This window comes from Tympanuchus pallidicinctus, unplaced genomic scaffold (assembly GCF_026119805.1).
Source record: "Tympanuchus pallidicinctus isolate F22 unplaced genomic scaffold, pur_lepc_1.0 scaffold31, whole genome shotgun sequence".
Classification (NCBI taxonomy): domain Eukaryota; kingdom Metazoa; phylum Chordata; class Aves; order Galliformes; family Phasianidae; genus Tympanuchus; species Tympanuchus pallidicinctus.
Window position 1 is genome coordinate 13,546,787 of NW_026294749.1, and position 22,862 is coordinate 13,569,648.

The following is a 22,862-nucleotide window of genomic DNA, read 5'->3' on the forward strand; positions in this document are numbered from 1 at the left end:
TGGAAGATTTTGTTGGCATGTAAAGGCAGATAGGAAAGTTCTAAGGGTGGATGGGAAAGTTAAAAAAAAGGAAACTTGTGAGTGTACCTAAGTGATGTGAGAACCTGTAATAAATGATTTGGATCATTCACATCTGAGTCCGTGCCTGATTGCCACAATTTTTCTTCCAATTAATACAATTTCCACATCAAGATTTTTTCCAATAAACAGAAATTCAAGTCCGTTGTTCTTTCGGTAGACTTCCTTCTGCTTAAACTACTGATTATAGTAGGAACATTCTAATAGTTACTATTCAAACATGCATTCTTTATTTTCTGGATGGCTACCAGATCCCATCTGTGCTGCAGTTCTACTAACCTCAACCTTTTGAAATCACGGTTTAGAACCTTCATTCTTCACGTGTCACGTTAAAAAAAACCTTATTATTTAATAAATTAAAAAATTGTGTCAATGTTCTGGTTGTTTAGGAGTTGCTTTTTCATCTCCTTGTGGTATGTGAACTTTCAATGTGCTCTTGTGAACGTACTTTCAACTCTTGTGCATAAACCTTGGTATATAAGGTCACTGAAAAATGAAATTTTCCTGTAGCTATTTAAATCTGGGAGATGCAATCACAGAAAGAGGGTTGTACAGGGCCTCTGTAGGCCTTCCAATCCACTTGAAGCAGAAACATCACCATCTCTACATCAGGTCAGCTATGGCTCTTTCCAGACTGGGCATGAAAACCACTGAGAACGGGGCTTAGATATCCTTTCTGGGTAACATGCCACAGTTCTGCTCCCCAGGTAGTGAATAGGATCCTCCTAAAGGCCTCTTAAGACGCAGTTTGTGGCCATTATAATTTGCTGCATCATCTGGCACAGTGAAGAACTGTTTGGCTTTATCAGCTTTGCCGTGGGCCCTTCAGACATTTGCAGACAGCTGTTAGGTCACACCTTTGTCTGCTTTTAGCCAGATGTAACAGCCAAATGTAACTCCTCCCCTTGTGCTGGCTGTAGTACTTATTTAATCCTGCATGAAGCCATTCAGCACAGCAGAAAACTAAGTAGTCCCCTGCTACCATTTGGAGTATCTCACCAAATGCTACATGAAGGCTTGAGTTGCCACCAGTGTGGGGTTGGGATATCGTGGCTGAGTGACAGCACTGCAGCAGCCATCAGTTAAGACAGGTATGAACTACTACAGAAGTACACACAACTTGCTGTTAGTGGTCAGCAGGCCTGCTCTTGTGCAGCTTGGGCTAAAGCACGTGGATCAGACTACAGAATCCAAACTTAAGTAATTCCAATGCCCATATACACGTACAACTAGGAGCTGGAGTTCTTCCTACAGACTTGCCAGCTTTTTATTGGTCAATCCTAATCATACTGCATTTAGAGCATTTCACGCTGCAGAAAATGAGATTGCAACCATCTGGATTTCTCAAAATGCCTTTTATGATATGTTGTAATAATCTGGATTATGAAAAAAAATGAAGCCAGCCAACACTGTGTGGCAAGGATAATAATTTATGGCTTTTTTAGCTTAAAGATATCACACTGAAGTAGGAGCAACACAGATGTTTACCTTACCTTTTCTCCCTTCTGTCCTGGTGGGCCAACCACTCCATCAAGTCCAGGAAGACCTTGCGGACCCTGTAGATGATAGCAGATCTATAGCAGGTGTGATTTGATAATCTTTTTCTTAGGAAGTTATTTTGGACCAACTCATGAAACAGCAGTATAAAATACTAAAGGTGATGGTCCTTCACATGGCACCAGGAAGCAGCTCACAAGTGCTAGCACTTGTATTTCTTGTCTTCTGACAGTCTGGTTTTGTATCAAAGCATTATTTAAATGTATACTAGTAGTAAATTATATCAAACAATCACATAAGAAAACAAAAAGTAATTAAATATTATATAATATAAATATGATGTTTGCATGTACAATAGCCAATTTATGCAAACTGGAACAGGTTGCCCAAGGAGGCTGTGGATGCCCCATCCCTGCAGGCATTCAAGGCCAGGCTGAATGTGGCTCTGGGCAGCCTGGTCTGATGGTTGCACACACCAGGGGGTTGGAACTAGATGATCATTGTGGTCCTTTTCAACCCAGGTCATCTGTGATTCTATGATTATGATTCTACAATCCTGCTTTAGGGCAGGAACAACATCAAGGCTTGTCTGTGAATTGTTACTCACTTCAGGGCTCAGTTCAACAGCGGATCCGTCTTCCCCTGATGACTCAGGATGCCCTACATCTGAATCAGGGGCTGGTTTTCCTGGAAGGCCACGCGATCCTGGGCTGCCCTAATTAAATTGGTAGCATTGTTAGAATGCCCTGACAAATATGTTCAGTTCTCTTTTGGCCAAATTCATTTATTTATTGCACAAAAATGGGAGTATTTCATACAGACTGTTCATGTTCATAAAACTCTTGGCTTTGGTCCCTATCCCCTTTCCACTTCTAGTTTCACAGATGTACTCTTTACTCATGATCATACTGACTTTCTCCATTCTCGCTCTCTGAATTGTGCCTCTTTGTAATATGTTATATTTTGAAATTAAAAAATGAGAAGTTCTTTCTGTAATCACAAAAACATCTTAGAGATATTCCACTGATTAATCTGAAATGAATTCAGGGCGTCACTGAACAAAGGAAAGTGGTTAGGTATTTACCACTGGTTTCCAAGAACTTCTTCTATGCTATTAATAGAGCACTCAGGACCTTACTCGTGGCTAAGACCTGACTGTACTTGGCTCTTTTTTAATCCAGAACCCTGCTTTTGTGAGTTCTGTCTCTCAAAATGTATCAGCTCTCAGTGAATGGGAAATACAACAGTGCAGCACTTCAGTCTCTAAAACAAGGCTTACTTGAGGTTGTTAACACAGTATGGTGAAAGTGACAGTTTCAGCTGTATTAAAGAAGTACTCATCATCCTACTTGTCCCATTCTGTGTGTGGAGCCTGTTGATCCTGCACAACCAGCTCTCAACTACTACATTTTACAACGCTACCTACTGAAATGAAGCTAGATAGTGTAGCTGCAAAATAAAGTGTTTTAGTTGATTCCTAAGTTATGCAAGCTCCTTCTGAAGCTGAGGTAGCCATCTCCAGAAGATGCTTTCACTACCCTAATTAAACCAGTGGTCAAGTATAAGTTAATGGCCGAAGACTCAAATTTTACCCCGCATGAATGCTCCTTTTTAACTGTTGCTGAGCCAGAACATTTCTCTTTCCTAGCCAAACTTCATACAACAATACTATTCTTCTTCACAAAGGCAAAAATATAGGAAAGTGCAAACAGCAGTAAAAATCAAATAACAGTGGAAGGTGTTGTGTAAAATATTTCATGCAAGCAAGCACACATTTTATAGCAGACACTCTGAATTAAAATAAATAAATGATGTAATTCCTATCTCCTTTTTACTGCCTTCTCAATGCCAGATCAAAAGCATTTTCTCCTTTAAGGAGTTTTCTTGAAATTACTTCTTTGTTGTCCTTTTCCTTTCTCACATTTCTTCCCCACTTATGTACACTTATGTCTTTGAGATCTTTACATGAAATCCTCAGTGTTTCCTACAAAGCATTTCTGAACGCGAGGTATTAAATATATATTTATATTTCTTTGGGAAATTGTAATATTGTCAATTAGAAAAGAAAATGGATCATCTACGATCTGGATGGGTAAAATGAAGCTCTTTGTTAAGCTCATGTGAAATAAGCTTCACGATATACTTACTCTTAAAATCTCAGTCTCTCTATCAGCATATCCAGAACCCAGTTCTTCAGGTTTCAGTCTAGTCTGAAATTAAGTCAATCCAGTTTTAAAATACTGCTTCCAAAGATGAAAAAATATCACTTGTCAGTTGCAGCCAATACTGTTCTAGTCAATATAACTGTAGTAGAATGTCACTGATGAAAGAACTTATAATTCAACAAAAATATTTCAGTTGTGTCTGGTGATTTCATACTATTGTATTTCATGAATACCCATCTCTGTATTTACCTAATCATGCTTTATGAGTTGTGACAAAGTCCTTCAGGACGCACATAGAATGTAACTATTTAAACTGATTGAAGACAAAAGGATATCTCAGACAAATTTTAACTTCAGAAGGACACCTGTCACTATTAAGAATATAATAAAAATCACATCCCAAACTTAGCAACTGTTTCCTACAATATCCTAGTTTGAAAGCCAAATTCTGAGATTCTCACAATTGCAATCCAAAGAAACTTTTTACAATGGGAAATTGATATACCAAAGCATTTTCCAAAACATTTCATTTGAAAATATTGTTTAGTTTTAGTATTACAGTTTGACTGTACTCATCCAAATGGAATTTTCTTTTCCAACCTTGGTGAATCTATGATATTTCTTACCACAATTACATTTTACTGTGCATCTCACATTTTACTGTGCACTGTATGTCACCCCAGAATAAATGAGTAAGTACAAAGTTTGGTTACATTGTGGTACTTAGTAAGTAGATTTCCTCATTTTATCACTACAACCTGTAATGCTTTTTCCACTTCAATCACGTAATCATTATTTATCTGTGCATTTACCTTTACCTACTGTCAACACTATGAATGTCTCTCTTCATTTTATTTCATAACTGCTACCATCTCTTGTTCTCTTTCTTATACAATCTCTGCCATTTTTGCTGAGGTTAATTTGAAGTATCTCTACTTAAGGGATTCGTGGCTTTTACAACCATTTATTCTCAACTTCTGTCAAAAAATCTTTAATAATGTATCTTTTCATTCTCATCTATGCATGTGTCTTTTTCTGTAGAACTCACTAAGATAGATTTGGCCTTCATGTTTTAAAATCTTTTGGAAAAGTGATGTGTCTCCGCATCACTCAAACTGAGGACAATAAACAAATGGCAGACCAAACAAATCATACTTGCAAAACATTGTGTTTGCTTAATATGCATGTTGTTTCTCATCAAACAATTGGCACTCATTTAATTTCAATTTTTTTTTTTTTTAAGTTTTGTATATAACTGCAAGTGTTTGATCCCACTTGTTTTTTTACCTGATACATCTGATGGACTGAATGAGGAGAAAAAATACATTGTTGTCTTCCCCCCATCTCACTTCTCTTGCATTTGACATTCATCAATTCAATTCTGTGGAGTTCTTCAATGCACATTTTGGACATCTGCCCTGCATGATGGTCCTGGTTTCAGGACAGGTGTATATTTAAAGGAAAAGTAAATCAAATGTAGGTCTGCTTGTATCACAGGGCATCCCTCATCTTTGGGAGTGGAAAACTCAGCCTTTGTGCTACTCTACAAATGCATGTATGTAGTACATATTCCTGCCCACCTGTCCTGACACTGCAGGGACACAAGGTATGGTCTTCCCACCTTGCAGCAGCATTAAAAACAACCTGGTTGGCATAAAGCTTTCTTAAAAGACAGAAGTCAGAGAAATACAATTCACAGTATTAGCTTTTAATGGTCTATGCTTCAACCCCAGTTATGCCAATTTCTCACCTGGACTTACATCTCTTTCCTTTTTCTTTCCTCAGAAAGAGAAAATACTCTTTCTGAGTATTTTAATTATCTTTTCTGCATTTACAGAGCAGCAAGATCTGAATTTCAGCTGCATCTTGGTCTCTTTCCCTCTACATTTGAGAATTCACTGGATAAATGCATTCATCCATTCTTTTCCTCCCTGTATCTTTCCCAAATGGTTGCTATAGTGGGAGCACATTTTCTTAATTTAGGTCTGTTTTCACTGTCTGGCATCATGTCCATTTCCATTCACTTTGATATATCCACACAACTCCTGTCAGTATTTTGTGCTTGTTTTTCTGGAATTTTTACTACTCTATATGTACTACAATGATGAAAAAAAATCCAGTTTTCACATTTGGGTCACAGTCATGTCTAGTAACTCAAACTGTATCAATTCTTTACGAGCACCTCATGACTGTATCTCTGCACAAGAATCGAAGTGAAAAAGTGACAGTCAAGGACAGAGAGATCCCTACTTCTAGTGAGACGCAGAACTCCATTCACTCCCAGCAGTGGCCTCTGTGAGGAATCTAGAAGCTGTCCCATATCAGCTCCTGTTCCAGATGGCTCCAAAATGGACCTACTGCTGCCAGAGCTGAGCCTTGAGCAGTGCCTCTGTGAGAGCATGTTTGAGAAGAGGAAAAAGTGCTATGCAACAGCAGCTGGGAGAGAGGAGTGAGATGACGTGAGAGAAACAGCCCTGCAGCCACCAAGGTCAGTGCAGAAGGAAGGCAGGATGTGCTCCAGGTACAGAGCAGAAGTTGTTTGTTTGTTTGTTTTTGTATCCATATTTGTGCTTGGTTACAACCAAGAACTAGGGATACATTATTTTGAGTTATGGCAAAGGCATCTAGAATTAACTGGGGATCTTCTATATTAGTTCTTTCCTACTGAGGTAATACATCAGATAACAGGTGCTGGTTGATGCCCAGTGCTGACAGGGAAGACTGCAGGGCTGTTGCATCGTGTATCAGTCACTTGCTGCATCTGACACCCCATCTTTGTTCTTCATCCTACATGTCCCAGGAACTGGGGGAGTTGGCTGGTACTATCGCAGTCCCTTTCATTTCCTGAACATATTTCATTACTGCACATAACCACAGATGAAAGGGTTAAGCATCTGTTAGAATCAGAATTTGGTCCCATACTCCCACTATACCCCATATGGGCATGGGACCATGGCTACCCAGTGAGTGTGATAGGGTCAACATAAGCAATTGCAAATATTAATCCAAAGAAGACGGCTGCCCAAAACAGTGACACTGATGATGCCACAGGGATTCCAGAGAAAGGAGCAAGGTGAGAAGGGTTTGGCATCATGTTTTTCTAAAAGGTTGAGGAGCAGATTCCCACCCTTATTCTTTTTTTCATTAATGATCATGCCTCAAAATGTGGAGCAATCTCTTTGGGGGGAAAAACATATTCTCAACAACTCAACAATTTGTACCTTATACCTCCAAGGGGCACACACGTATTCTAAAGCCTCAAAAGTGAAGTGATCTCCAGGGAGAAAAAGGTATTATCAACAAATAAAAAAATTTGCTCCTTGCATCCCCCAAAGGGTACTTACATATTCTAAAAAACCAATCCTCTTACCTCAGGCTCTGTCTCAAGGGGTGCACTCAAACACTCAAAGAACAGCACTCTCACCTCAGACTATATCCTGTCCTGTGAGGTCAATTTAAATGTCTTGATCCAGTTATTGGAAGAGATGGTTCAACGTACATATATGCTGAGGTTAAGGCAGGGGAGGCCAAATGCTGTCCAGTGATTTATTACAAATTCTAAGCAGCTAGGGAATGCGGGGAAGATGGGCAAGTTACTGATAGTAAGAGAGAAATCCTAGCAAATGGCTTACAGAGTGAGGATAGTCATCACCAGTGAGTCAATAATTAAACAACATAATTAAATAGAAGGTATTTATTTTGGAGCAAACCTCATATATTTGCTACCATAATATTGGTCAGTAATCCATCATAGTTGTACCTGTTGCTATCATATTGATAAATTTTGAACTTGTAACCCATCTTTGTCTTCTCCGTTCAGTAATGTACAGGTACACACAATTTCTAGATTATTTTTCAATCAAGAAGGACCCTACTAGGTATTTCTACTTGGACATTTCCAAAAAAAAAAAAAAGAAAAAAAAAAAAGAGCCTGATCTGGATTTTTGGAAGTCATCTCTGATAGCTGAAAGCTATCCAGTTATCTCCTCCTCTTGAGCACTTGTAAAAAATGTACTGGCAGCCTATAAAGAAGCTAGGTATAGAAGTAAACAGCATCTATTCATGTAATTAATCTAACACAGAGATGTAATACGAGGAACACCAAGCCGTAGATCAAGTTGACTCAACTTTGATCCTTTATAAAGTGTCCTAGTTGTACAGTCTCAATAGTTCATTAATCAAAGCATCTTTTACTTGTAAATATCAGGATGCCTGCCAGTTACATTTCAAGAATTTTTCAGCTCCAGGTTCAGTTGTCAGGAGGCAGCCCACACTGCTTTCATAAAGGAATAAATAGGAGCTGCAGACATTCAGGAGTGCAGTCCACTCTGTCATTGCCTTTTCGAGATGAAGAACATAGGATTTACATCTTGGCTGGTCATTCAATTAAAAATGAGTTTATAACTACATTTTCACATTAGTCTGAGGACAACTAAGGAAAACTAGTGGCATGCAATACAGGCATGGATCATTCTGGAGTTTAGTCCTCTTTCCTTTTGGTTTTCTGCATGGATTCAACTGCTAATAAGACACTGACATAACAAAGTGCTTCTTTGCATTTGGTCCTTCACACAGAAGTACTTGAAGAGCACCCACAGAGTGTCCTTCTAAATCTATTTATATGCTACATTTCTTAAAAAAAAAAAGCAGGACTTTCAGCTGCAAGGTAATCACTGTGGGGTAGAACAAGATGCCTAGTTTCAGCCAATTAAAAATCACGGGTTTTTGTGGTGAGGATTTATGTTGGTTATTTTTTTTGTTTGCTTCTCACTCCCTTTAATGCAAAATGGAAGTGGTGCAAAACTCATAGAAAATTTTTATATATGAATGAAAAATATAAATCCCCTCTCAATAGCAGAAATCATTATAGATCTGAACTTTGGCATAGTGTGAACACTTTCCAATTTGCTGTAATGAGAGGACATTCAAAAATGTACAAAGCAGTGTGCTTTTTTGGTATGCTGCTGTGATGTAATAGATAAAGGCAACAGCTCACAAAAGCAATTAAAGTTCATGTGTTCCTGCTCTTGAGAAAAAAAAAGACAGGGTAGATATTAAATCCATAGTACAGACCTTTTCTCTGCTCACTCCTAGCAAGACATTAGCACCAGAGCCATCTTCTTCTCTTAAGATTTTCTGCATGACAGCTGTAGATTCTCTGTTGCTTTGTCCAGTTTCCACAACAGCTGAGTCTAAATAAGATAATCACTTATTACTGAGAGAGGAAAATTACTCTAATTCAGAGATTATTTATCTTAACATTCTGATTGCATTTAGTTACAAGAAAAATAAATTACTTAGATCATTACCAAAATACACAGAGAGAAACACTCCAAGAATTGGTGTTAGTCATTTTATAATTCTGAAATATTTAAAAGGACAGAAAAACAGAAGAAAAGAGAGAATAGAATTATATTTTAAAAGTTTACTTTAAACATCTTATTTGCCTCAAGATCATGTCTAACAGCATCCTATTTTTCACCTTTGTAATGCCAAATGCCATGCTTCTCATTGACCTGAGCAGAACAGAGAGGACTTTTCTCCTTTCCTTTCCTTTGCCTAACTCCTGCTCAGTGCTGTAGAGTTTTGCACCATAGCTCCACGTCAGCTTTGTTTATTTATCTACCTATGTATTTAAATTTGAACTTTAAAATATAAACTCTTGTTCCATGACTTAAATTTCTATACTGTAGAAGGGTAAATTTATTCTCTGCATATTTAACAACGGCCGATGTAAGCATGGAGTGAAGTGAGAGATGAGTTGAATGGTGACTGTATTTGCTAACACTTATCTTTGCTGCTGTTAAGAAACTGTAGTGTAAGAGATTGCAGTTTCAGTGTTTGAGAAGCCAATCCTTTTATAACGCACAAGATCCTCAAAGTCTTAGGGTTTTCAGTTTCTGACAGCATCTAAAATATGTCAGTGGCTTTTCATGTATGGGAAAACTACTGACTCTGACCTACATAACATAAATGACAACTGTTCCTCCCATGCTCCCAAACAAGAAAGCAGACAAAAAAGAGGCAGTGCCTTGTTCTTCAATTTTAGCTGGTTCAGAAGTTTCTTCTGCTCTGTGATGTCCTGAGAAATCATTTTCTTTCAAATAAGATAATATGGTTGGAGGTGCTTCCACTGCCTCAGCCAATGAGTCTTCAGGCTAAAAAATGTAAAATCCCAAAAAACAGTTTAGAAAGAAGTCTTAGCACATGCTATAAAGCAAGAATCAACTGATCATGTTTCTCAAAGCATAGTAATTAAAAGTTCTACATTTATGAAGTAAACCAGAAATCCAGATCTCTCCCAAATAATACCTTTCAATTGCTATCATTACAACTGAAATTTACTAAATGTCAGGAGATACACACTCTTTATTTTAAAATTTTTTATTTCACCTCTTTTTTTCTTCCTGACAGTACACATTTAGCTTCTGCTGAGCATCAGATGTCACACAGATTTGGTCAGGATTTTGAGAAAAACTAACACGGTTAGATCTGTTCTTCCAGACCAAGTGATCTACACTTGACATGCCTATGGAGATGGAAAAAAATACAAGAAATATAAAGGTACTACTAGAGAACTAAGCCCAAAACTGTCTCAGGGTCGGTAAAGAGTGGTCAGTTTTGTAACCTGGTATAACCTGTGAAGAGGAATACAACTAGTTTACTCTCTGCAGGAGTTAGAGATCTGGAGAAGTGTCAGCTCAGTGCCATAACAATTATTTTACGAGGACCTGAATTTTCCATTTAATTAAAATTTAGATGTGATGCCATGGTAGTTTGGAACTGACTTAATGGGCAAAGAATTCTTCTCTTGAACCAGATCAACAAGTACAACAATTTGTAATATGGATTGCTAAAATATTTACTGAATGTTGTGTTTTAACCCTGGTAACCATACAAGCTCTGACGCAGACTCCTAATTACAACCCAGAAGATACCTTAGAATCTCCATTAAAATATATTTATATATATGTAACATTTTTTAATTTTTTACATTTCTTGTGATCAGTATGTGAATAATACAAAAATAGCTTTAAAAATGATAAAATCTATTTGGAACATTTACTTGTAGATTATTCAATTTACTTTAAAGCCAAAAGAATAATCCTCACCAGTACAGATTGGTAAGCCTTACTTTGGTCACTGGAAAAATCATGAGGCAAAATCTCTTGGAACACATTTCTAGACATATGAAGAAGCAGCTAACCAGGAACAGTCAATGCTGATTAATGAAAGGTAAGTCATACCTGATCAACCTGATTGCCTTTTGTTATAAAATGACTGGCTTTGTGAGTGAGAAGAAAGAGAAACACACAGCCATCCATGTCTCAGGCTGCAGAGCGTGCCTGAGCTTTGTTTCAATGTCTAATGGCAGAGATCAACATCCCTGTGGGAATTGTGCCCAGGTAGAAGAACTGTTCAGCTTGGGGTCAGAGTTTTGGGAGAAGGTGAACAGGCTGAGGAGCATCAGGGAGTCAGAGAAGAACTGGTATCAATGAAATCAACTTGAAATCATACTTTGCCATCCTTGAGACACATGCATCAGCTGGCCGCAATGGAAGAAGTAAAGGATCCTCAACCTTCTTGCAACCACACAAAAAGAAAGAAGACCTAAGAGACAGGGAGAATAGAAGCATGTTTCTACTTGTGGTGGCAGGCATATCCCTTCCCAACCTACTTTAGTCCCCCAAGTGTCCTTATACAACAGGCAAAAGGCTCTGAAACTTGATGAGCAGTCAAGAAAAAAAGAAAGATTATTGCAATAGATTACTTCCTTCTGTGGGTAACAGAGGCCCAATAGGCTAACCAAACCCAACCCATAGGAAGCTGCTCAGGAAGAAGATGTTACTAGAAAACTCACTATCCTGACAGAGCGCTCAGCTATTTTTGTTTTTCATGAAGGCAGCAATTAAGTAGCAGTCCTAGGGCAATCAAAAGAGATTTCAGGGCCTTGAAATGATTGGTTAAAAGACTAGTAGTGTTTTTCTGTCTCTTTCAGTAGCAAGGAATCATATTGGAAGAAACAGACATATTCAGCTGATCAAAAAATGGCTCTGATTCTGCTGACTGGTAGAATTAGATTTATTTTTTTGACCGTGGAATGGTCTACACAATACCAGACCTGCTGGTGCTTGGTGGAATACACCTTTCCCAGGGAGGGAAAAGAATTTTTGTGCAGTGACTACTGAAAGAACTTTAAACAAGCTTGCTAGGGGTAAAGTACAAAAATAGGCTTGCCAAGATTTCTTACTTGTAAATGGAGGGTGTCTGAGATGTGAAGAGGTGACTGCTAGCCATCTTGGCCACAGTCACTGTGAAATAGTCAAGTTTAAAATCTTCGGTAGTAGAGGAAAACTTCCAGAAAAACATTGACTCAAAACATTGAAGTGAGTAGACTACAGGCTGCTTGGGAATAAGTTGGTGATATCCCCTGAGAAAAAGCTTTTCATGATCTTGGGGTTCATCCGTGCTGTTCAGTTTTTAAGTACCACTTCTTAAAAGCACAGGAATAGGTGATTCCAAAATGTCAGGAGTCAAGCAAGCAGGGCAAAAGGCTGTCCTGGCTGAACAGGGATCATTTTCTAGAGCTTAGGCAGAAGAAGAAAACACATGGCCACTGAAAGCAAGGTCAGATGACGTGGGAGGAATACGGAGATGCTATTCATCATTGTAGGGAGATAACTCACAAGACCAAAGTTCAATTAGAGTTGAAGCTGACCAGTATCTCAGAGGACAATAAGAAGAGCTTTTTGAAATATAAACAACAAAAGGAGAACCAGAGATAATACTGCTCTGTTATTTGATGAGGATGAACCGCTCACAAATAAGGAAAGCCAAAAAAGCAGATATTTTTAATGCTGCCTTTGTTTCTGCCTTCAAAACTGATGATGGGCTCTCGGGTTCCCAGAGCCCTGTGGAGGTTCTCTCCTAAGTTGGGGAGACTGTGGCTGCAGTAATGATCAACTCCCAGCAAACTCCAAACTTGTGCAGGATTTGCTGCTCCACCTGGATGCACATAAATCTATGAGGCCTGATAGGATTCATCCCTGAGTACAGAGAGCTGGCTGATGTCATTGTGACATTTCTATCAGTAAATTTTTAAGGGTCTTGGGAATCTGAAGAAGTGCCTATTGACTGGAAAGTGTCCCTGTTTTTAGGAACAATAGGAAAGTAGACTCTGGTAGCTACAAGCCTGTCAGTCTCACTTTAGTGTCTGTTAGCATTGCGGAGAAGATTATTCTGAGAGTTACTGAAAAACACTTGAAAGGCAATGCAGTCATAGATCACAGCCAACGTGGGTTCACGAGGGGAAAGTCATACTTAAGTAACTTAATTTAACCTTTTATGACAGGGTTACCCATCTAGGTGAGTAAGAGAAGCCAGCTGATACAATCTTTTTGGATTTTAGCAAAGATTTTAATACCGTTTCTCACAGTGTCCTTCTGGATAAACTGTCCAGCATACAGCTAGACAAAAAATCATAATTTTGTATCTGGGTTGGAGCAACCCTCGATATATGTACAGAAAGAGATCTAAGGATTCTTGTTCAGGGCAAGCTAAATATGAGTCTACAGTGTGCCCAGGCAGCTACAAGCGCCAGTTTTACTCTTCCTGTACTTCATCCTTGAAAGCATCTGTTCACAAATGTATGCACTGCCAGAAAAGCAATGACAAGAACAAGGACTGGTTTTGCATCATGAGATATTTTTTTCTCTGGTAAGGTATATCTCATGAAAAAAGAGACAAGATCATATTTTTCTTTGAGTTTTATGTCTGATTGCAACTCCACACATTCTATTAAAAAATGTGCTGGTATATATGTCAACTGAAAATGGAACTGCAAATATACAAAAAACTGATTATTTGTTCAATAATCTTGAAACTTACTCTCAAGTTCCATTATCAAAATGGAAAGCAAGATTTTATCATAAAACATTTAATCTATTATGTTACTTTCATACAAAAAAAGAGGGTGCACTAGATACACAATTGAGTAAATTTACAAACTCTGTGAAAAAGAGAAGAAATGCAGGTATAATGTCCATCTTCTGTAATGGTGTCTTTAGTATACTTGTATTATTGAACTGGTTTGAGCAATTATCACATGTATATTGCCCCCATATGTCACAAATAGCAGAAAAACGAATCAAATACATATTAAAAACTAAAAACATATAACAGATTATTTTATAGTTTTTGTGAGCTTTTTAAGACTTTGAAAAATAGAAAATGCATCAGCACCACATGAGTATTCTGGATACTTCTTTTTCAGCTAATAAATTATTAAACTGGACAAGATATACAAGGAGCAGCTGAGGTCACTTGATTTGTTCAGCTTAAAGAAAAGGTGGAGGTGTGACTCTATGGTCTATAGATTCCTGATGACAGGAGTGGAGGGACATGTACTGATCTCTCTCTGCTGAACAGCAATAAGATCCAAAGGAACAGCATGAAGCTATGCCAGAAGAGGTTCAGGTTGGATAGTAGGAAAAGGTTCTTCACTGAGAGCGTGCTTGGGCACTGGAACAGGCTCCCCAGAGAAGTGGTCACATCACCAAACCTGCTGGAATTCAAGAAGCTTCTGGATATCTTAGATATATGGTTTCTTTATTGGGTGGTCCTGTGAGTAGTGAGGAGTTGGAGAATATGACCCTTGAGGGTCCCTTTCAATTTGGGATATTCTATGGTTCTGTGATCCTTGTGAGCCCTTTCCAACTCAGGATATTCTATAAATCTATGAAACTGGAAATCAGTTATCCAAAGAAGGACCTGGGGTTGTCAGTGGACTGAAAGCTGAAAATGAGCCAGTAGTGCATTCTGTCAGCAAAGAAATATATATTAGCAGGAGTTCTGACTAATAGATCTAGGGATACTGTAAACTTCTTTCATTCAGCACTGGTTAGACCACATGTAGAATGCTGATCCAATTTTGGTCCCCAATTACAAGACAAATATTAGTAAACTGGAATGGGTCCAGCATATGCCCAGCAAGACAGACAAGATCTGGAGCACTTTCCATGAGCAGTCAATGAAGGAACTGGTGTTCTTCAGTCTGGAGGAGAGAAGCCTTCTGGCTGATCTTGTGGCAGCCTTCCAATGCCCACAGTAAGATTATGAGGAATATGGAGCTAGGCTATCACAGTAGTGCTTGGCGGCAGAAGTGACAATGGGAACTGAGCTGAAAAAAGTGATGGTCTGACTGAATGTAGGAAGAAATATTTTCACCATGAGAACAGACATGCATTGGAATAGGTTGTACAATGAGACTGTATAATCAACAACCTCCATTGTTTCCATGACCAGATTGGAAAAAGCCCTTAGAAGTGTGATCTAACCTGATTGTCGATGCTGTTTTGGACAGAAGATTGGACTAAACAAACCTTCCATCTACCTGAAATGTTCTGTGATACTTGATTGTATTTTTATGATTGCTAATTGATGAATACATAAAGCTAATGAGAAGAAAAGGACTCTGTTCCTGAGAGGGAAAAAAATATCCTTATAAAACCAATACTCCAACACAAACCAAATGGCTTCAAGACTCATGAACTAAAAATGAAAACTCTTTTTTTCCTACTTTTCCTTTCTGGCATTGTCTGTCATTGCATTTCTGACATACAGAGTGGCGGTATTTTTTTCTGAGAATTCCTATAGATGTGCCAAAGACAGTTTTTGGCTGAATAGCAAACTGTCAGGGAAAACACAGAAAGATTCTTCACAAAAATAAGACCTCTTACAGAGATTATGAACACCTCTTTCTTTGCTGATTCACTGAGCTAAAAATTATGTAAGGTCCATTAAATGGAAACATGCTGAAACAATCCAAAGAATGCTATCTATTCCAGGGCTCCAGTAAGGCAACTGGAAGCAGAGCCATCAGTGTGCCCTTCTGGCAAAGAAGGCCAGCATCATCCTGGTCTGCAATGAGAAGAGTATTGCCAGGAGGCCAAGGAGGGTGATTAGGGTTAGGAAATCTGCAGGAGGAAACTGAGAATGCAAAAATTTCCATGAATTGAAAAGAACAAGCCAAGAGATTCAAGGGGACATATGCAGCTGAGATCCACTAAACACAAACATACACACTCCTGCCTCAAGCACTTTCTGTATCACTGCTCTGGGAAGGAGGAGAAGTGAGCAAATGACTGTATGGTGCTGAACCACCTGCCAGGTTAAACCACAAAAGGCATTTTGGCACTCAGTGTGGGACTCAAAGTGTTGAGATAACAGCAGATCTGACTGCAGTGTGTTAACAAAAGGTGTTGTGATAGTAATTGCTGATCATTATGTTAATTTTCCCCCTAATTTATTTAGACTCTTTGAGAGACTACTCATACTACCATGTAGCATGTGGCTTGCTGTTTATTTTCCTTTCTGTGTTGTTGTTGTCTTCTCTGAGTTGCATTAAGGTTTCTCTTTTGCTAAGCTGTGTGTCCTTTGCCAATATTATGATAAAACTGGCAGCTGAGAAACTAACATTGTGTGGGTATTTGGCATTGCAGTTGTCTTTGAGCAATGGAAACCAAACTGTTTGATAGTATTAGTAATTACAGCCTTTGCTTTGTCTCCTCAGGGAGCTTAGCTATAAAGGTGATAGAGGAGGGCGCTTTCCAGCAGTTCCTCAGCCTCTCTTTCACTTTCTTTCTTCGCCTAGAGCTCAAGAGCAAGCTACTACAGCTCTTGAGAATTATGAATACCCGTGGGATGTTCAAACCAGAGTGCTCCTGTTGCAGTGTATCATGAATGTGTTTCAGGTTATGTTTGAGATTAAACAATTATTTTAGAATATAGCCCAGAGATTGCCCTGTGGTGGGATAGTTCTGTGTGGCAGAGAGTGCAGAATGGTATGGGCAGTTGTCTAGAGCACTGCACCCCCAGTGGTTTGAAACTTCACTTCTGAACAACTGCAGAAACCTGAAAAATTAATAAAACATTTGGAAAAAGTCTGCTGTTGCCCTAGCAATCCTAAAGAGGTACAAAACACTGCAGTGTGCTGAACTGGCCTGTGCCTACTGAGCTCTGTTCAACACTATTCAGCATCCTCAAGGCAAAGAGAACACATCTGGATCTGATAACAATGCAATGGACCCTCCAACTCCTATGGCAGCTCCAATTCCTGCAACAGGTGCTGTGGTTGCTCTGAGCATTGTGATCACTGCTCACCTACTGCCACTCCAATCCTTGTGATGAGTCCTGTGGTTGCTTCTGCTGCACGTCCTGTGCCTGTTCCAAGTACTGTGTCAAAACAAACAAACAAACAAAATTCCTCCCAAGAGAGGTGCACCATGCCCAGAAGTTCAGACCTGTGGTTGCTCAAGCTTCTTCAGTGAACTCAGTGGCTGCTCCAAATTCTCTGACAGGTCCTGTGGTTACTCTAACTCCTGCACTAAGCCCTGTAATTGCTCCAGATCTGATACCGATTCAGTGGCTGATCCAAGCATGTGATGAGACCTGGGACCACTCAAAACCACTCAATGAGCCCTGCTGTTGCTCCAGCTCCTGTGACAGGTCCTGCAGCTGCTCCAATCCTTGTTACAGACCCTGTGGCTGCTCTAACCCCTGTGATAGGTCCTGCAGTTGCTCTGACTTTTATGACAGAACCAGCAGTTGCTCTAACCCTTCTGGTGGGCCTTGCAGGTGCCATGACCCTCACAATCAGCCCTGTGGTCACTTCAATCCCTGTAACAAGCTCCATGGTTCAACCAGAGAATCAATCAGTGCCAGTATCAGCAAGATGAAGAAAAGTCTATGAAAGTCAGAACATTTAGCAAAGAGAAACTTATAAATTCAGAGAAGCAGCAGATGAAAGTGGATCCATCACAAAGGCAAAAAGAGGAAAAAACAGAAACCATCTGACTCCTAACACTGAATGAGCTGCGAGATTTGTGAAAAGATTATGGCTGTTGTACAGGTGATGGTGGAGCCATTATCCTGGACCTAGCTGGCAGTGAAGCCAAGCAGCTGAGATCCCTTTATAGAGAAACTGGCACTGACAAAGCAATTGGAAAGGAGACACAGTCTTTCACAGAACGGCAGCCACTGTTGTCAGTCATGCGGGAAAGATGTCTCTTCAAGGAAGACCTGGTATTTAGCTCAGGCAAATAGGTCACAATGGAGAAAGGCATTCAGTACTTGAGGGAAGTAGCTTTGGTAAAGGTGGTGTATGGAATTAACTTGGTTGATAATACCAACTCCCAGAATCCAGATGACATTAAACGTATGTGACTGATGTGGAGGAGAATTGTACGGAATGTACCATCATTGTATGCCAGCACCCTGTCAGGAATGAACTGGAAAGATAATGAAAGACCAACAGTGGATGAAGTGGCCACCCTACGTGGGCAAAATGAAGACTCTCTTATTCCCTATGTGCCTGTGTATCTGTTGTGGAAGAAACTGATTCAGAAGTTTGAAGAGAAAGAAATAAGGCTCAGCGACTCATCCACCTGTACATACCAGTATTTCAACCATTAGAATTCAGAGACAATAATGTAGCAGTTCAGACCTCTGGCTGCTTAGAGTGTATGAGTTTCTAACTGGCATCGTGGGGCAGCAATTAAAACAGCTGTGTGAGAGGTGTGAGCAGGTAGACAGTTTGCTCTGCCTCGTGACCAGGTTACAGGATGAAATATGTCGATTAAGATTGTCACTGGGGACAAAAAGAAGGAACAGGGAAACCACAATTCAGCCATGTACAAACAGGTTGTTTCAAAGGAAACAACACAAACCCATGGCAGTCTGTATTTAAACCCAAGGCAGACTGTGTCACATCAGGTTGAAGAAAAAAACTGCAAAGCTGGAGGCAAGAACACAAAGGAAAAGAGAGGATGGAAGCAACTCTGTGCCCAAAGCTGCAAATGAAAACTCTCCTTGCCTGCTCCACTCCTCCAGGTGCCTCTCTACCACAGGTATGAGGTCCTGAATGTGAAAGACCTGTCTGAAGGTGGTAACAGCCCACTCAGTCCCGACATGCTGATAAAACCAAACCAGGAAAGGCCTTCCCCCAACAGCAAGACTACTACACTGAAAAAGAGATGAGAATTGTGGGTGATTCCTGCCTACAGGGGGCTGAGCATCCAATATGCAGAACAGAACGTCTTCTGTCTTCCTCTTCTTGTAATGAGGCAATGCCTGCTGGTGAAACAGGAGAAAGTAATGGGGAAGAGCAAGGAAAAAGCCTAAAAAGAATTAAGGAGTTATCTTTTAAGGAAGTGACAAGAGCAACTGCCTAGCTGAAGTGCCTCTACATTAAAGCACACAGCTTGGGAAACAAGCAGGAGGAGCTGGAAACTACTGTGCTGCTTGAAAATCATGATATAGTTGTGGTCACCAAAACCTGGTGGGATAGTTCCCACAACTGGAGTGTGGCTGTTGATGGCTATGAGCTGTTCAGAAGGGACAGGCAAGGAAGGAAGGGAGGAGGTATTGCTAACTACATCAGGAAAGGAATGGAATGTGAAGAGCTGTCCCTGAAGAACAGTCATGAGCCAGTTGAAGGTCTATGGGTGACAGTTAGAAACTGAGGCAGCAAAGGAAGCCAATGTATGAATCGATGAATCGATGAATCAGTGTAGGACACCAGATCAGGCAGAGCCTGTGGATGAGACATTCTACCTCCAGCTACAGGAAGCATCATGAATGCATGCACTCGTCCTGGTGAGGGACCTCAACCATCCAGACAGTTGCTGGAAAAGTAGCACAGCACAAATTCCACTTTTTAAAAATTCTCTTCCACATCCCACTGGGAAAGGGGAGAGTAAGTGGAAGTCTGTAGCACTTAGCCACCTACCAGGTTAAAACACAGCAAATGATAATTGTTCCAGATAACTGTCATATTTGCATTCTTTCCTTGTTGTTATATTCTTCTCAAGGCACTTGTTGATCCTTATCAAATAAACCATCCTTTTGATCCGATGTAGTGCAGTCACTCTTGTGGATGAGCACATATTGTTCTCAGAGGTGCCTTTGGAAGCTGCTATAAAGGAAAAACTAGTGGCAGAATCTACACCTTACTACCTGAAGAAGCAATATTAAACCAGAAGGGTAAAGTGAATAAATCCAATAAATTTACCCTCATGAGAAGGTGAGAAGGCACAAGTTCTTGTGTCTCAGTAATGTCTTCATATTCTTGAACGCTGCCATTGCCACTGATATCCCCCGAAGCCTGTGATAATCCAATCAGAACAGCCAGTTCATAAAAATCAGAGGAAAAACCATGTTCTCCAAGGAATTACCTACTTCTATGCAGAAAAAACCTTATATCTACGTATGTGCGTACGTATGTATGTATTATTTATTTTCCCAGATTAGGGAAGCCTCAGTCTCATTATGATGTTAACCTGTTTTGACGCTCAGGATATTTCATGAAGATGAGCTTTCAGATAACTATTAAACACTGTTCCATTTTTGAAGGATGTTACAGACAAAAGAAAAGGATGTTTTATATTAAATCACAGCTTTACAGACTGCACAGTAAAAAAAAAAGATAAGATACTTTTGTATAGAGAATTTTTAAAATTGTATTGTCTTGACAAGAGGATATAATACAGTTACGCCTATGAAAAATATTCTACAGTAAATGACTTTGAAATCAGATATACAGGAACTGAGGATAGATAAAGAAATATTTGTAAGAATACTCACATCTGGATCATCATCTTCACAATGATCTTCAGTGGCTCTTGGGTCAGATCTGATTGTCAGATGTTGAATTGAACCCTACATGAAACAAGAAAAGCAGTTCTAGGAAGTAATATTTCATCGAGTATGCACAAGAAAGAAAAACAAATGGAAAATAGACAATAAAATCCTCTACTTGCTTGGAAAATTATTTGAGGCATGAATTTATTTATATTTTTAAATAAACTCAATTTAAAAGTATAAATATGTTTTCATGTTCTGGTCTTGCAATAAAATTTGAAGCTGCCAGACTATGAGTTTTAGGTCAAGAGAACTGTTAAATTGTTTACATACTTTGTCTTTCATCTGAAAGATAGATTTCTAGATTCTGACTTAGAGCCTTTGAAGTACAGCCTGCTTTTTTTCCTGGTTAAAAAGTACATTGCTACTGCAAAAATTGCAAGTGAAAATCCATAAAAAACAGGCAAAGGATTGTGAGGGAATACAGGTAATTGGTGAAGAAATCAGGGGAGAAACAAGCTGTAAACCTCAAATCAGAAAGAAAGGAGATGGGATTTTTGATTAACAAATGTTTCTGAGTTGCGATTTACATTTCTCACTCTGACATGCTGAAGAAGCAGGAACAGTCATTTTAATCATTTAAATCTTGTCTTTTAGATTGCAAAGATTCAAAGAAATGTGCAGGACATTCCCTTGTTACGAGGTTTTGTGGAGTTGGGCATGATAGACACATAGGGTAGAAAGACAAGTATGGATGTCAATCACCATGATCTGTGTCTTCCTGTTCCGCTCACTCTACATATTTTGCCTTCCTACTCCTGCACTTTTTGTAGGCAACAGCCTGAAGAAGCTGCCAGATTTAGCCTTTGTCTCCACATAACTCCTAAAAACGTATTTATCTGGTGACTTCAAGGAACTATAATGTTTGCACTACGCAGCGACATTTTGGTTGTGTTCTGTGCGCTGACTGTGGTCACAGACACATAGCAGATTTGCTTGTTCAGAGGTAAAGCCTGAGTCTTGGTGAGGAAAACTGCAAGCTTTGTTGAGATAAGAATCATAGGGCGGTTTGCTGTTGTTTAATATAACAAAATAAAATAAAATAAAAAGAGAGAATAAAGCAAATTCCAGTGCCATGTTTGTTTGCCATGTCCTACTTTCTGGCTCCCTGTTTCCACTGCTGCTGTCTTCTCTCCCTTTCCTAAAAGCTTTGGGGAATTATAAGCAAGGGAATATTTTGAAAGCAACTTTTCTGCTGGATTTGAGAATATTCCAGAAAGGAAAAAGAAACAAAGATTGAGATTCTTTAGTTGTCCTGTAACCATCAAAGGCCATGAAACTTATTATGTTGGTACTTCCTGAATTTGCAGACAATCTTAGATAGCAACTCAGTGATTTGAGTCACCTTTTTTTCTCCTATAATTAGACAGTGGCCAGATCAGATATTGAACAATGTTAAACTTACCAGTTTACTGAAAACTACACATGAAAGGATATGCAAACAGATACCTGAGCTATCTCTTGGAAGTGATGAGTAATTTTCACGTTATGAGTAAATTATGTTTGGAAAACAAATTTTCCTCTCTTGCTTTTATCTGCAGCTCTGGAAGGTGAAGGAAGCAAAATGAAGAGCCCTAAGCTTTTCCAAGAGAAGTTACTGTCAGCCATATATTCCAACCAAGAAAGTAATGGTCAAATCTGTTACAATACAGAGGATGGGTATGAGGTACTGTAGACACTCTCTAGGTCTTGTGCCTGCGGTGCCTTCTCAGTTAAAGCTGTTTGCAGACACATCATCACTAATTCAGCATGATTCGGTTCATTTCTTTTTCGCACATTTTTTACAGGAGCAAGGGTGAGAATTTCCTTTTTGTTCCATAAAATCTGATTATAGTTATGTCCTTTTGTGTCTGGCAACCAGGGCTTTGGACAGATGAATTCCTGTGAGCCAGAACAAAATAGCAGCTGACCTACAGAGACATCTGTTCAATGTGCTGTGAATTGTTTCTATTTGGGGCAAAATGTTCTTGTCTGAGCAGCTAATCAACAACGTAATTTTTCTACTTTGAAACAATTCTGACATATGATGCATGAAGAAATAAAAACACAAGGGCACTGTGTGAACTAAAGCATGCATCACAATTCATAGCAATGAAACAGGCAAATAACTGAAATTTGTGTACTCAGTATAGCATACAAAAAAAGCCTGTTTCAGTGGGAAATACCTTAGGGTGTAATCCACTATGCATTCCTTCCTCAATATTTACAGATTTATTGGTGATAATCTCAGAAACTGATTATCAAACATAAGTTGTCCAGGTAGGGTACCCAAATCAACTGATTTTCTTGAATGTTTCTTATTCCTACTAGTAATCAGGGAGCTCCAATAGTCCAGTCATTCTAACGGTCTGGGTGGGGAAGCATAAGCAGGCATTATCCTACACATCCTTTTCTACCATTTATTTGCTACTAATCAATATATCT

At 39.2% G+C, this 22,862-nt stretch overlaps 1 protein-coding gene across 1 annotated transcript in view; it reads right to left on the bottom strand.

Annotated features, from left to right (window-relative positions):
* The window catches only part of COL15A1 (collagen type XV alpha 1 chain), a 104,930-nt gene that overhangs the window by 53,188 nt on the left and 28,880 nt on the right, over positions 1-22,862 (bottom strand). Inside the window, exons 4-10 of the mRNA XM_052697730.1 lie at positions 20,382-20,456; positions 19,810-19,902; positions 9,772-9,898; positions 8,812-8,932; positions 3,723-3,783; positions 2,183-2,290; positions 1,572-1,634 (exon numbers count right to left, since the gene is read on the bottom strand). Of these exons, the coding sequence (XP_052553690.1) occupies positions 1,572-1,634; positions 2,183-2,290; positions 3,723-3,783; positions 8,812-8,932; positions 9,772-9,898; positions 19,810-19,902; positions 20,382-20,456 (648 nt within the window). The remainder of the gene's footprint in view (positions 1-1,571; positions 1,635-2,182; positions 2,291-3,722; positions 3,784-8,811; positions 8,933-9,771; positions 9,899-19,809; positions 19,903-20,381; positions 20,457-22,862) is intronic.